Here is a 16561-nt window from a genome sequence, read left to right as displayed (position 1 = left end):
CCTTTTTGAGATTGTGTTTCAGCATGATTTCCACTAAAAAAAATTGTGACATTTTTGGACATCAAAATCTGTTCATATGACAGATGGGGGCTTTGTGATATGATTTGAGATTCATTCTGTCTGTTGGTCTTATCTATAAAGTAGATAAAAATGTATTTTAAATTTTTTTTTACCCAGTTCTTGTATTACAGTGCTGGGATATACAGTATTCTTCGTGTAAAAATATCAATTCTGAAGTTTGTATAATAGATTTGTACTTAACCATTAAAACTACTAAGGATATTATACTTTCAGATCAACAAATTGATTAAGCCACAAAATGGTTTAGGGGAATAAAGTACGAACCTTAATATTACATTGCTGCCTAGCAATTATAACATCATCCCTGAAGATGTGTTATACTACTAATCTGTTGAAAGCACCAGTTGTTGTTTGATGATACACTTTCCTTCTTGCAAACAGACAGGAGTTCTTTTTTAAATCAGCTAATGTCAAATATTGCCAGTAAAGTGGGTCTTTGCATCACTCTGGGCCCGTGATGACGAACCTATGGCACACGTGTCCAAAGTGGCATGTGAAGCCATGTTGCCTGGCACATGTGCGGCCTTGCCTGTTTGTCTTCTGGGTTTCTGGCACACATGCGTGGGTGACGATTAGCTGTCCTTCGTGTGTGCAGCAGTGCTGAAAACTGGTGTGCACATGCACGCTGGCCAGCTGATTGTTGAATGCGCATGTGAGCCAGAACCCGGAAGCTTGGATTTTCCAGAGTGTGATCCCGTTTTTACACATCATCGCTGAAAACTAGCCTGTGCATGAGTGCTGCCCAGTTGATCATCATGCGCGCATACGCGCTGGAACTCGGAAGTTGGGCTTTTCCAGAGTGTGGCCCTGAGAAGCGTGCGCACATGTGAGCCCCGTTTCCATGCAGGTTTTTCAGCACTCACTGCCAAAAAGGTTTGCCACCACTGCTCTAGATTGAGGTGTGATTATACTATGATTTATTGAGTAAAACCAATAGTTAAGTTCACATAATACTCTAAGAGCCAATATCAAATAAATCAGATATGTGCAATATTTTGAGCCTAAAATGGAATCAGAGCATTAGAAGAGATGGCAAGAGCCTGGGAAAAATAACTTTTTTTTTTTGCCAAGGAAAATGCCAGTACCTCCCAGAAAAAGCAGCTTAATGTAGTGCTAATAAGTTTGCATGACAGAAAGGTGGCTAGGAAAATATGAACAGAACCTCAGAAGTTTGAGGCTTGCCTCAGGGAATACAGTTCTTTTTATGTGGCAGTTCATCTTCTGTCAATAGAAAAAAAATTAACAAAAACACTTGTTGCTTAGTGTAGATTGGGATAGCATGCTGTGATCAACTTACCTTGGAGACATTGGTACAAGCAAATTCTTAAACTCTCATCACAGTTGTTATTCCATCCCAAGCAGTGCATCTCTTAACAATGACAAATGCTAGACATTTAAAAGGCTAATGTAGGAGCCCTCCAATGGATGCATTTCTCTGACATATTTACAAATAGGGATAGCAAGAAGAGGATAATTTCTTAAACAATTATGTTCACCTTTTATTCTTTTTACCACATGATTTTGATCCAGGGATTATTTGTGTGAGAGAATGGAAAGGGATTTTGTGTGTGCATATTCTTGATTAAAAAAAAACATGTATCATATTCTAAGCTAAACTAAAGTATCATTATTAATCTTTAGCTGTACAACACTGATGTAATGAAGAAAACAGTAATTGAGGCATATAAGAAGTTTGGTCTGGAGGCAGGGGTGGGATTCTACCAGTTCTGACCGGCTTGGGCGAACTGGTAGCTCTGACAATCAGCTGGGAACGAACTGGTTCGCCCCGATGATCAGATGGGCCCACCTGCCGGCCCGTGCTATTTCCCTACCTTTATCTTCTCAACTGATTCACGTGGCAGAGCAGATTGCCATGCGAATCAGCTGTGTTACTCCTCTGAAGAAACCCAGAAGTGAAGATTTCTTCAAACTGAGCATGTGCGCACAGCAAATCGCATGATCACCGAACTGGTTGTTAAACCGGGAGGATCTCACCATTATCTGGAGGTTAAGACATCAGACTAGAAGCCAGGAGACTGTGAGTTCTAGTCCCCTTAGACACAAAGCCAGTTGGATGACCTTAGGCCAGTCACTCTTTCCAGTATAAAGGAGGAGGAGGGAATGGCAAACTGCTTCCAAAACCTTTGCCAAGAAAACTGCAGGGACTTGTCCAGAGAGTTGCAAGAAGTCAATATATACATACACACATGGCCAGTGACATTGGGACCAAGATCACCACAGAATGACAGTTTTTAAGAGCTACTATAAGCCTTTTAAATATAATTTACCATGTTTTCTTTCTGCACCAAACATCCACTGGTCATTTTGGTGTTGCAAGAGCTTGATTTCTTTGCCTGATCTGCAGATAGTTAAAGGGCTTTATTTTCTTGCTGGCTTGTTTGGTCCTGGATGAGAATTACAAATTATTGGCCTAGTGGACTTCTGGCACAGCACTGGCAAAAGAATGAAAGACCATAGATTTGGGACTGCAAAAAATGTATCCAGGCAACAGGATTAAAGAACATGCCAAGACAATCATAAAATAATATCTAAACAGCCTAAGAAAAAGCCAATATAGATAATTATGGTAGACATATGAAAATAGTAATCTAACTTAAAGTTTTTATGATTATTTCAAGAATTTGAATTATGTTCAGGATTTGAAATTAGCAAGTTTTTTCTCTCCTTTTTCAGAAAATCTGAAATGATCTAAAAACTGTATCAATGAATTTAACTAGCAGCAATTGTTCTTACGCAAGTTTTCCTCTTTAGCTAAAAAAGTCCACACATCTTAAAATTGCTGAGGTTGAGAAACTGTACTAATAAATTCTTACAAGTAAAGCTACTAAATAGATTTTTACTATATACTGATCTATGACTGTAGTAAAAATTTGATCTGATACTTCTATAGCAGAACATTTGTTCCTTTTACTGCATTGCTTTGTGATGCTTTCCTGCTTTATCAGGTTGCTGATTTACCTGCATGCATTTCCTTCTCACCTTGTACTGCCAGTGAGTGGTTACATTTAAGCCTATAAAATAAGTAGATCTAATGGTCACACACCTAATTATAAAACATCTTGAGATACACTGACTGCCCTGTGTGGGAATGAAAATTGTAGTCAAGGTAACCATCCTTTATTGGGAACATGTCACATTTGTGCATATGTGTGAATTTGTGAGAATTTTGTGTGAAATTGAGGGCTAAAAGGACTTATTGTTGAAGTAGCTATAAAATCTAGGCTCTTTGGAAATATTTTGATCCTTCCAGAGACCATTTCATTGGCTTTCTTTGAAGAATAATGCCTTTCACTACAATTTTGTGGGTGGTCTGCACACTATTTAAAATCATATGGGTTAAATTATACAAGGGATTTTAGAAGAAGAGACCCATTTGGAAGGGTTTTCTGATAGAGCCTCCAATAGGTATTACTTACATCACCTCCCTAGATGCATACATTAACTCTTAACTAGATATAAATAAATGTCTAAACATTCTTAGTATTGTGATGAATTCTTAGGTGTCAGAGAAGATAGATGAGGCCCCATAGAGTACAGCTACAATGGTTAAAAGCTCAGGATTGAAAAGATCGAAAGAGTAAGTGAGCACTTTGGTTTTAATAATAACTAAGTCTTTTTAGGACTAATGAATCACAAGTACTAGAGCTTTATGAGTAAAGGTAATGTATACAAATTGATCATATTAAAACAACTGTGAGGGTGTATTGTAAGCAGACCTAATCCTCTATCAGCTTTTCCTCTTCTTGTGGGTCATTTGTCTTTGGACGCATCACCCTAAAAGCACAAGTTGCTGGTTCAGCAGCTAAAATATTTCTGATAGTTTTAAAAAAAAAATTCTGAAAACAAAAACAGTGAAGAAATACACCTGTTGGCTTGTGAAAAAATGATAATTACATTTCATATCACTGGCAACCAAGGAAAATATTTGAGGTAAAATCTGTGATTTGTTGTCCAGTACATTGGGGTTATTTGCCATTAGGTACAATATTTCCATAAGGCTTTACTATTTATTAATTCATACCATAAGAATCATATGGAATTTTAAGAAATATGGAATGTTTTTTTAAAAAAAACCTCAAACAGAATGCCTGCAGCATAGATGGGTCTCACATAATAGTAAAAAACATCTGAAATCATTTTTTGCTACATAGAGCACACACACACACCAAAAAAAATCAATATTTTCTCTCCTCAAAGCGAGAGAAAATATTTTATTGGTAACTTTTTAAAATAGCAATTACAGAGTATTCACTTTAAATAAAGATCAGCAGGTCAGCGGTTCAAATCTCACCGGCTCAGGGTTGACTCAGCCTTCCATCCTTCCGAGGTGGGTAAAATGAGGACCCAGATTGTTGGGGGCAATATGCTGACTCTCTGTAAACCGCTTAGAGAGGCCTGAAAGGCCTATGAAGCGGTATATAAGTCTACTGCTATTGCTATTGCTATAATCTTAGAAAATGGAAAAACATATTTAGGAAGACCAACCTCATATTTCAAAATAAATAATAATATGCCCATTTAAATAATATCTTGTTTAGTTACGTATAATACCTTTCACATTTACATTGAAAACCTTGGGTTTGTTATCATTAGCTAGCCATTCATTTGTACAGGCAGTCCCTAGGTTAAGAACATTTGATTTAGGGACAACTAATAGCAGTAGACTTATATACCGCTTCATAGGGCTTTCAGCCCTCTCTAAGCGGTTTACAGAGAGTCAGCATATTGCCCCCAACAATCTGGGTCCTCATTTTACCCACCTTGGAAGGATGGAAGGCTGAGTCAACCCTGAGCCGGTGAGATTTGAACCGCTGAACTGCTGATCTAGCAGTAGCCTGCAGTGCTGCATTTAACCACTGCGCCACCTCGGCTCCTAACTAATACTTATGAACATGTTGCCATAAAACCTATCATATTAAAATTTTAAGTTAATTATTTGTAACAATGAATGCATGCATGAGTTTGTGTAATACTTATGATAATGTTGCGCAGCTTCAATAGTTTTTTAGCTCAAGGAAACAGAATGACATCCACCATTTTAAGTAAGACCACATTGCCATTTACACTGGGTTGAATGTTTGCCTTTGTATTTGGCCCTCACAGCAGATCTTTAGTACAAAACCAGAAGCAACTTCTTTTCTTTACTTACAAGTAATAGAGTGATGAATTTGACTTGACTCTTTACAACCACTGTTCTCACTAAACTATCTCTCTTCAAGCAGTCTAGAGACTTGCTTGAAACAAACATCTCTCCCAATGTGTGAAGCATAGTGCCCTGAAGGGGCTAAGGACTGGAGGAGAGCTGCTATGCCAACAGCATCCTAAAATGGTCCATATTATAATGTATACTAGAGATAACATTTTCCTTAAAAGTTAAATTCCTTCACATAAAAGAATATGTCATAACCTTACCAAAGAGATTTTTTTTTTTAGAATAACTTGGATGTCTTGATAACAGTAGACTGTTCATAATGTTAAAACTTCGAGGAGTTCTGTAACAGAAAAATAACTGGACATGAACATTGGATATTATGGATCTAACGCTTTTTAGGGATAATCAGGAAGAAAAATAGATAAATCGTTTTTAGACAGTAGTCAAAAATATATAAAATATTGCGGTTTCCCCAGGTGACTGGTAGGGTGAAAGATTGAAATTATCAGGCTGCTACTCCTACAAAGCCTCCTACCTTAATGTTTCATCTTGTTTTCTGGCTTGATATTTCCTGTTGTCTTCACCTATTGATCTTTATCAATATATGGCAAAGATAGGGCTTTATACCCTATGATCTCTTTTTGGATTTTTTTTTTTAATTAGAAAACAATGATGTAGCACCATCTCCTGAGACATATAGCCAGCAGAATCCTTCCCTTTTGGGGGTGGGGGCGCTGGGAATAGACCATTCTTGCAAGCAAGCAATAAAATAAAATTTAAAAAATGAATGTAAAAAAAATCCCTTTTTAGTTTTAATTGGTTATAGTACATGTGAAGCATTCGGTGGTAAGGCTGATGAAATATAGTGCAATTTAAAGAGCAGGCCACAATTTAAAAAGTTCTTCCATCAAAGTATAAAGGAAATAGAAGATTTTAGACAAACTGCAAGATGATGCTTGGTCCAATCATATTTTAGGACCAACATTGTATCAGAAGGCTCTAAATTGCATCTATCTCTGCAAAATATCAAAATATGGTATTAAAAACATTGTAAATAAATAAAAACACCCAATTACTGAGCTGGTATGTAGAATATAAGCACCAAACACAAAATATTAGACTTAAGCCCACACATAAAAATGAATTGCATGCAGCATTTTTAGCTACATATTTTTTACCTATACTTTCAGAAAAAGACAGAAACAGATATCCCTCTGTTTTAAATTATGCCCGGATTTCCCCTTCCAGATCCACTCCAGTTGATTATTTCTAAAGTAGCTGGGAAGAAGTGAATGAAGGCCGTCTCTCTTTCTCAGCTTCAGCTTCCGGCTTATCTCTTTAATTTTAAAAGGCCAACACTTTTTCTGCCTAGACAAAAGGTAGAATGTTGGGCGTAATCTCCTTGATATGTGAACTCAACTCGGCCTCCTCAGCTTGAATGTTGATTGAAACTGAGAGCCTGCCTCTCAAAGAAGGTGGGGAGGGGCCTTGCCCACTAATTTCACTATGGTGGTTATATTGCAAAGAATACATTTGTATTATTCCCTAGGCATCTTGAGCAACTTCTATGCAAAATGTTTTCGTATTTTCATAAGGCCAGCCAGGAGATTGAAACGCAATGTAGGTTGTTGAATTTGTTGGTTAGGCAGATTGTTGACTCACTCCAATTCTTTTGTTAAAGGTTTTCTCTGTGTGTTTGCTCCTGATGTTGCTCTTCAGCTTGATGAATGAGAATAATACCCCATGAGCTTCAAATCTCTAGGCTTTTCTGTCCCAGCAGGAGAGAAGCTTTTATTTTTATGTAAAACATTCTCACAAAGTTTTATTTTTGGTTTAGCATTACAGCTAAATGAAAAAGTTATATTGTACATTATTTAAGCTTAGGGTTTTTTTTTAAACAACCTAAGGAATTAGCCTGACTTGTTTCAAGCAAATCTGTTTTACAGTTTGGATTGATGCAAAAAAGTTGAAATTTCAAATTCTTTTAATTCTATTAATTATCCAATAATATAAACAATAGTCCCTTTAAAAGTAAAGTAAAATTGTTGCAGCATTAGACATTTCAATTTGATATACCGCAGTCTTATAATCAGTTAAAGAGGAAAGGACCCTCTGATTCAGCAGGCCTTTTCTGATAAAATAACTATAATTATTATTATAAATGCTCATTTGCATTATTTACATTGTAGTATTAATTATAGTAATAGTTGCATCACTTAGTTTAATTACTCTTATTTATATGTGTAAAAATTGTTTCTTTTTGTTGCTCTTGAGTTTTGGGGGGAAAGAAAATCAATGTATAGATAGTCCTTGACTTATAACCACAAATTTCTGTTAAGTGTGTTTTCTCCCATTTTATGACCTTTCTTGCCATTTTTGTTAAGTGAATCACTACAGTTGTTAAGTTAGTAAAATGGTTGTTAAATGAATCTGGCTTCCCAACTGACTTTGCTTGTGAAAGGTCGCAAAAGGCGATCACATGGACTGGGATACTACAACCATCATAAATATGAGTCAGTTACCAAGTGTGTGAATTTTGATTATGTGACCATGGGAATGCTGCAATGGTCATGTGAAAAATGGTCACAAGTTACTTATTTTTACTGCTGTTATCACTTTGAATGGTCGGGAAGAGCCGAGGTGGCGCAGTGGTTAGAGTGCAGTACTGCAGGCCACTTCAGCTGACTGCTATCTGCAGTTCGGCGGTTCAAATCTCACTGGCTCAAGGTTGACTCAGCCTTCAATCCTTCCGAGGTGGGTGAAATGAGGACCCAGACTGTGGGGGCAATATGCTGACTCTGTAAACCGCTTAGAGAGGGCTGAAAGCCCTATGAAGCGGTATATGTCTAACTGCTATTGCTATTAAATGAACTGTTTGTCAGAGTTCCAAATATCATCCGAAATTAAATCAGAGTTCAAGGCAGAGCTTTCCTCAAAGTTCCAATTTATTAAGAGAGACATGTTGGTATATCTGTGGGAAACCCGAATCTGAAAGCTTCCTGGGTTTTCCACCCAGTTGAAAGTTCAAGATCTTGCCCCGCTAGCCATTCTACCCATCCAGTTCTGGTCAGGTTCAGAGGTGTGGAGACAAAAAATGACCTTGGGCTTCTAGAAAGGAATGTTTTATTTTGACAACAACACATTCTACAATTCTACTCCTTACTATTCCCCCTCCCAATTTCCCCACTAATGAAACAGCATAGTAAAATAATAGAGAGTGTGGCAGGCCAAAGATCCTAAAAGGAATATGACTGCAGGCCTGACACTGTTGTTAAGTCAACTAACTGTATAAAACTTTACAGTGATGTTTGGTTGGTTTGAGGTACACAATTTTATTTTCTTTAGTTTTATTGGTCATTTCCTATATACAAACATAAACCAATGATCTATGACAATGCAAGGCATGCTGAGGAAAAAAATGGATGGGAATGTATTACTTAATACACATTACAGAAATAAATTTTAGGAATTTTATACATAACTTGTTTAAATATGCTTATGAAAGCAAACGCCACTAATGAGTAAACAATTAACATCACTGAGGAAAGTGTTAGCATTATAGAAACAGCTGATAGACAGCAGGCATTTCCATAGATCACCTGATTGTAATTAAATCTGTCATCAAATTGGGTGAAGGTTTCTTCAACCTTCAAACTTCAGCAACTTTTAAGATGTATGGACTTCAACTCCCAGAATTCCTCAAATGTCTCGATAAACACTGATTCAGGGAATGATGCTGCTTCTTTAATTCACCTAGGAATTAAGAGATAACATTAAAAGCTTCCTAGAGAAGTTGTTCTCAAATTGCTGGTACGTAGCAATCAAAACAGTTTGAATTACGGTACATACAATAGAGACTAAGTTTAGAATTTAGATTTAGAACCAGTAAACCATAGGAGACATGATAATCATGGCTTTGCATGTGTTGCATGTAGCTGTGAAAGAGTATGTTGTATAGTATATAAAATTTATTCTAACTTTCAGAAGGTTGCTTTTTGAAACAAAACAAAATGGCAAAACTTTTTTGAGGAATCCTATCAAGTGGTCATAAACAATTGTTGGGTTAATTTATGCTGATTATGTATTTTCTAACCCTTTTTACTAGTAAGCCATTCATGGGTACTGATTACTTTGGGAACCAACTAACTTTCTACTGTTATTTATTCTCTGGGAGAGTTAATGTGCTCCAGCTTCCAACTATAAAGCACTGTCACTTTGTGGGACCTAGAATACCTGACTTTATGTTAGCTGTGCCTGCTCTGTGAAACATTATTGTCACCTTTAAAGTTTGAGTTTGAGTTTATTGGTCTTGTATGCCGCCCACTCTCAAAGGACTCCGTGGTCCTTAAAGCCCTTCATGGACCAGTACTTTTGAATGACCTCTTACATCCACCTGACCCATCAGAGCGGGGAGGCAGGGAATGTTGCTTAAGGAAGTACCATAAGCAACATTGAAGTGGGAACCAGAAAAAGGGCCTTCTCTATGATGGCTCCATCTCTTTGGGACATCATCCTTGCAGAGATTAAACTGTCCCCTGATTGGACACTCTTTCACAAGATTCCAAAGACATGATTTTGCCAAATGGGCCTGGAGAACCCAGAGTGGGATGGATCTCATCAAGTGGCTCCTTTGATTGCTTGTTTTCCCCAGGGGAGGGGAGAGTTATTGGTTTTATTCTTTTTATATTGGATTTTGTATTGTTTGTCCGGTGTCCCCAACTCCCAGTCTGTGGACAGGCACCGGTCCGTGGCCTGCCAGAAACAAGTGAAGCATGCAAATCAGCAAAGCCCCATCCATGGGATGCAGGCAGTATGCAAAACCACGCCCCCTTCAGTCTGTGGAAAAACCTCTCTCCAGGGAACCGGTCCCTGGTACCCAAAAGATTGGGGGGCCCTGGTTTATGTTGCTATCCTCCCCACCTGTGCCATGCATTCTTTTCATGATTGTCTTGCTTGTTTTGAGCAGCTAGTTGATATTTTAATCCTAATGTGTAAGCCACTTATGATAGAGACAACATTGAAGTTGACAAACTCTCAACCCACAGAAACATTCAACTATGTGTGGCATTCTAGTTGAAAGAAATCCATAACTTAGATTGGGCAATAAACGTCTGGAGTATTAGCAATAAATCATTCTATAATGGCAATTAAATATAATGCTACAAGTAATTTTATTTGAACATTTTTGTTAAAAGGGTGTCCTTGGAGAGCCTTAATTGAGTCGTAGAATTTGATAGAAACAATTGAGGCAGGGCCCCTGCACTTATCACTGTAGGCCTAATTATTCACATAAGAAGGTAAATCATGATGAAATGGCCTGTTATTAATAGTTAGGGGAGACATTTATCAAATGCAGACATACTACAAAAATAAATTACATATTTATATGTACAAATTGAGCTGTATTTTTAAATCATTTCCTTTTGTAAAATTTAGGTATATGGAGAAATAGAATGAGGAGGATTAAAAAGTATCATCTAATTACCCAACACTAATTAAATAAATCTAGTCTTTTTTTTCTGAAGGCAGAATACTTTTAAAATAAGTTGCTGAACATTTGAACATTTTGCTTTGAGCTGTAAATTATTGTAAGATTATTCTTCATTCAGACCATAAACTATAGGGAGCTTAAGGATTCAGAATAAGAATTATTAAGAAAACTTCAAATGGACTGGAGAAAACCATATAATATTCAACACTCGGTTGTGTAATGGGATTAGTTAGTAACTGGGCAGAAAATTCTACATATACATGTGTGTATGTGTCCGTGCATACAGAATATATTCTTGTTTTAACAAGTTGCTTCCAGATGTATTTTTGTGCTGAACAAGATGTGTAAAGAAAACTATTGAAATAAAAGACACGTATACTGCAGAGCTACTGTTTTCATTGTGGTACAGTGGTAATAGCTGTATTATCCATTCTGACTGTGCTTATCCAATTCAACCAATAGTAGCATTTGGAATAAATGACAGTGATTGTGTATCTGCACAATGCCACCTGTCAACTATATTACAAAGCAAACCTACGTTCTTCCATGCGTGTGCTCTGTAGTGATTTAACATTTCCATCCTGAGCAGGCTAGCAGAGCAGAATTCTAAATTTTCTGGGTGTTAGGCTAATGGGGTGAGAATTCAGTAGATCAGACCTGGGCATTTTATGACCTGCAAGCTACATCTGGCCCACAGACAGTCCCAGTACGGCCCATGGTATTGGTAGTGGGGGATGGGATATTGGCAGGGGTGGGGCATCAGCATTGGAACATCAGGGGGGGCAGGTGCAGCAGCAGTGAGGGGTGTTGGACAGCAGAAGGAGCAGGGCAGCAAGTACAGTGGGTGGGACATAAGCCCTCAAATTTATCTTATTCCCAGTTTCTCATAAATTTCCCCTTGGGAAAATTAATTGCCCAGCCATTCAGTAGATTCCCATTTTGCAGTAGGTTCTTATCTTCCTGGACCTTTGAAGGTCTTTTTAAGGCTAGAATTTCTTGACTTTGGAAAGAACCAATAAAAGTCTGTTTTCTAGGCGATCAGGACGAGTAAATTCTGAATTAGCATGGAAAATTCCAGCTTTTTATGACAAGTTTCTATGTTATAGATCAGATATATCTACCACCATTTTAAAAAGAGATCTGATTCAATTGTTAATGCTACTTGAATATTATAGGGTTATTACCATTACTTTTTTCTATCACATATAGCATATCAACGAATGTGGAATGCACCTATTTATATGCATATTCATTTAAGATTTTTCCAGCTTATCAATTCATTACTTAGATTTCAGTAAAATTAATTTATGAGTGATACCTTTTTGATTTTAATGAGAGATTGGTTTGAGTTCTATGTCAGAAAACACGGCTGAAGTGAAAAATCTGGAGATCTTAAAAACACTCAGAAACAGAAAGTGAAACAATTTCAGTAAATCTTGCAGTTGTTCCCATACTTGTTGGTTTATCTATAAGCTGTTAAGTTTTATTGATTAGATATAAATATGAATGTAAATATATTTCAGAATCAATTGCTTTCTCTTGCAATTTGAGCATATTCTGCATTATGAATATAGAATATAAATGTTTCAACACAGTTTTGATTTTGTTCTTCTCTTTAAATTTCCCAGCTAGCCAAAAAAATTCGGGAAAAGTTTAACCGCTACTTGGATGTGGTAAATCGAAACAAACATGTAGTAGAAGCTTCATACACTGCTCATTTGACATCTCCTCTCACAGCAATTCAGGACTGTTGCACCATTCCACCATCTATGATGGAGTAAGTATTCAAATATTTTCTATTGGAGGTGGGAAAAGCCTTTTGTTTGTTTTCCTAAAGTCATCAATATGGCTTCTATGACTAAAAGAGAATTATAATTTGGGTCTCGCCAATCACAGTCCAGCACTTTAATCACTATACCACAGTAGCTGTCAAGGAATAGAAATATCTATCTTTCTGTCTGCCAGTCAATCAGTCAGTCACAAGCCCTAATATATAACATACAGTTGTTTAAGGAATAATGATTAGTGCTGTTTATTTTAAAATAATGGTAACCTGAACGTGGAAAAAACAGTTATAAAAGTGACTGATGAAAACTTGTCAGTCCACAAAAAAACCATCTATAAACAGGTTATGCAGGTAGTCCTCGAGTCACAGTGACAATTAGGATAGGATTTCTCTCCCCAAGGAATGCAGTCATAAATGGTGGTGTCACATGACTCAATTGTTTAGCAACAGCAATCCTGGCAGTCAGGATTACTCAGGATTGTGTGATTCTTAAACGAGAAGAAGCCAGAATCCTAGGCAAGGCATGTGGGCAGGTGCTATGGAATGTGGGCAGGTTGCCAGACGCCGTGAGCAGATGATACAGAATGCAGGCAGGTGGGAATGTGCCAAGAAGTATGAAATCCTTTTTCCAATATGCTTTTTATAGGAAAAAAAGTGGCATGACTTATGGGAACAATTTATGGGAACAACTTTGCTTATGGGTAGCTGGCAGGGAAGCTCACATATAGCAATCATGGCACTGTGCAATATTGCAACTATTGTAAGTGCAAGCTGGTTGTCAAATGCCCAAATTGAGACCATGCAACTACAGGGGTACTGCAACAGCTGAAACTTTGAAGGCTAGACATAAGCACTACTACTTTCAGTTGTATGAAAAAAACTCACTAGAATCATAGGTTACACTAAAGGTTTTGCCCTACCCTGCTGAAGCAAATTATTTAGTGCCAAAAGTGGTTTCCACGTGTTTTAATATTATTAATAGGCATTAGGAGGAATTCTTATTGCAGTTATATATTTCATTAATTGCTAGTGTCTGAGTGGACATCTGTCAAAGCCCACAAGTGATTTTCCTATAAACAAACAGCTTTTTTGCAGCCTTTTAAAACATGCTTCTGTTTTACTCTATTAAGACTTCCAGAATTATAATGATAAACTGCAACAAATACAAAATTACTACAAATGATTATATTATTTGTATATTTCAATAAACTTAAATTGGCTTATAATGGCAGTTTTGAGAAGATCAAAACTTTACCTGTCTCAACTTATTTTGAGCAATGCGAAAAATAGCAGAGCCTAATCTTAAAGGAACTATTATTCAGGGGCATGTCTAGATACACTCACTGAAGACTTTGAAGTAACTGTATGTAAGTAAATACATTTGAATTGTGCACAACAGTAAAATATATTTGAATTGTGTGCAGAGGATACATAACTTTGGGATAATCCTGTGGAGCCTGGGTTTTTCCTCCCTAGGAAAATTGATAAAACTGTGCTGAATGCTTTATAGATATTTTATTTTTACTGGTCAGTGCATTTAGCAGCCACTGTTTTTTTATTATTTATCAAACCCAGTGTTGACTCCTGGCAACTGCATGGCTAAGTTCATGCACATTTCTTGACAACATTTTCAGAAATGTTTTACAATCCTTACATCAGGGGTAGATAACTATGCCCCCTTTATGGCCTTTGGACTTCAACTCCCAGAATTCCAGAACTGACTTCTAGGCCTAAGGCAGCACTAGAAATGATAGATATTTTCACAGCACTTTTAGCCACTACTTCAGAAGGGTCATCATGTTTAGTTATAAATCTATTTAAAACTGTTAAATATCTTAAGATAATTATTGATAACTTTAAAAATTGATAGCATATTAAATCCTTAGTAACTCATACATTCAACTTACATGTGCCTAAATTTTGTTTTCTGTATTTTAATTAATGTTAGTATTTTTTTTTAAAAAGATTCATCTTACGGATTGCTTTTATTTATCTCACTTAATGAAAAAATTGCACTGGAGAAATATTTACCTCTGTAACTTATTACTTGGCCACTCTGCCTTCAATACATTTACATGTAATATTTACATAGGTAAACCTATAGATCTATTTTTGAAGATCATTTACGATAATTCCTTTAGAAAGTGACCTGGCTCACTCTTATAAAATAGCTGCTTAAATATTTGCTATTGCAGCTTTAGCTTTATCGCTGCTCTTTCTTTTGTTTACCTGTCCTCTCCTGGGCTGTGAAATGGAGAGATAAGGAAATTCCTATACTGATCTTTCAAGTTCTTTGTGCAGTTACATTGTCAGGAATGCTAAAATGGTTTGGTTTTAGTACAGGATAATCCTAACAGTATGCAAAGATACTTACAAAGATTAGGAAAGTCTGGTGATCTTGTATAGGAGGGTGTATGTATGTATGTGCATGGGTGTGTGAATGAATGAATGAATGAATGAATGAATGATACAAATTAAATTATAGTAATTGGTAACTACTGAATATGTTTGGTGGTACTTATGGAAGTATGTAAAATTTAGGGAAGGATGTGATTGGCACTGCAGTGTTAGCATTCCTTTCTTTCAGCTCTTCCTAATTATTAAATGAATTTGATAATACAACAGAATTCCTAGTATCAGATGTTCTCATGCTGAATACAGTATCAGGATAATGCTACAGAACTGCATTTCTTTTATCTAGTGTTTGGATAGACCATGAGTTAGTCTGAGGAATCTTGGTTAACTGTAGGTGCCTTCAAAGCAGGCCTCCATTATTAGCTTAGATTAAGACTCAGTTGGAACTTTTCAAAAATGCTGTTTGCTTTATATATTTTAGTTCTGCAGTATGCAAATAAAATATTGATTACAAGAACAGGACTGGCCATTAATAAAACATATTAGTTTCAGCACTTTAAAGAAAACTGTGGTTTCTAAATGACCTTGTTCTGCAGCTGGTATTGGGGAACATGAGAATGAAGCGTATTCATGAGAAATTGACAGAAAATATGGCAAAATAACAGGGGAGCTTAATATAGTAACCACATTTAGCTGATGACTAGCATTTTATATGCCCATTTCTCTTTCTTCATTTTATAAAACTGAAACTGCACACAAGTTGATTTATTTGTGAATAGTGAATAAAATCCGGTTGGCGCTTACACGAACACTATTTTGATGTAAGATTCAAAGCTTCTGCAAATTTATTTTATCTTCTCCATTTGCTGATCTTCTGCTTGTAAATCTTGTTGAAGGAGAATAAAAATGACTGCTGCCTGATGGGAATTAAATGTCTGAAGTTCAAAGCGCTTTGCACATCAGAGCAAACGTCAATCAAATGAACATCTTGCAAGCTAGGCAGGGAGCGAATTTCTCCATGGGGAAGAGATCAAAGGGGGAGTCACAGTTCTGTTTCCCCCCCTCGGGATGCAGTTTCGACCAGTTGTTCATTAAAGTGAATCCAGAAGGAAGAGTTTTCATATACTGTAGTATAGAGAATAACTCCTCTATGTCTAAATTCTACATTTAAATGCTGTAGATTAAGAATTGATTGCATGTTGGTGCAATAAATATACAATCATTATATAAACACTTTTTAGGGTTTATAAATAAAACACCTTTCAGGACAAAAGATACTTAATTATTCATCCTGGTTTTAGTCAGTTATTAACTGTGATAGCAGGTTTAGAATTTAGTAAAGGTGTTGGAAATAACAATTCGATGTAGCAGTTTGAATAATTACACTCTTGATTTCCTTTTAGTGAGGACAGTTTTGGGGATGCAAAAAAGTTCCTATTGGAATCGTGCTAGCTGTTAGGGGAACATTTAATCCCGAGAAGATAAATTTGATTTAACTCTAAGTAAATTTGAGTAGACTGAGGAATGCATGGCTCATTTTATTCAGTCAGTTCTTACATGGATATAACCAAAATACACATTGGAATGTGCAAATAGAACATTAAGGGTTTATTATCTGTTAAGCGATATTGTAAAAGAAAATGTATTTATTAAATTTATATTACTTAGCATTTTA

General features: G+C 36.4%; 1 protein-coding gene across 2 annotated transcripts in view; it reads left to right on the top strand.

The window, feature by feature from the left end:
* The window catches only part of CACHD1 (cache domain containing 1), a 123161-nt gene that overhangs the window by 44008 nt on the left and 62592 nt on the right, over nucleotides 1-16561 (top strand). For both annotated transcript variants that reach the window (XM_087719545.1, XM_087719544.1), the window contains exon 3: nucleotides 12374-12522. In XM_087719545.1, the coding sequence (XP_087575671.1) occupies nucleotides 12374-12522 (149 nt within the window). The remainder of the gene's footprint in view (nucleotides 1-12373; nucleotides 12523-16561) is intronic.

This window comes from Thamnophis sirtalis, unplaced genomic scaffold (assembly GCF_051295495.1).
Source record: "Thamnophis sirtalis isolate CommonGarterSnake01/CBP01778 unplaced genomic scaffold, rThaSir2_p1.2 scaffold_7, whole genome shotgun sequence".
In the NCBI taxonomy this organism is placed as follows: Eukaryota; Metazoa; Chordata; class Lepidosauria; order Squamata; family Natricidae; genus Thamnophis; species Thamnophis sirtalis.
The sequence above is the reverse complement of the archived record's forward strand: the minus strand, read 5'-3'. Positions and strand labels throughout refer to the sequence as shown.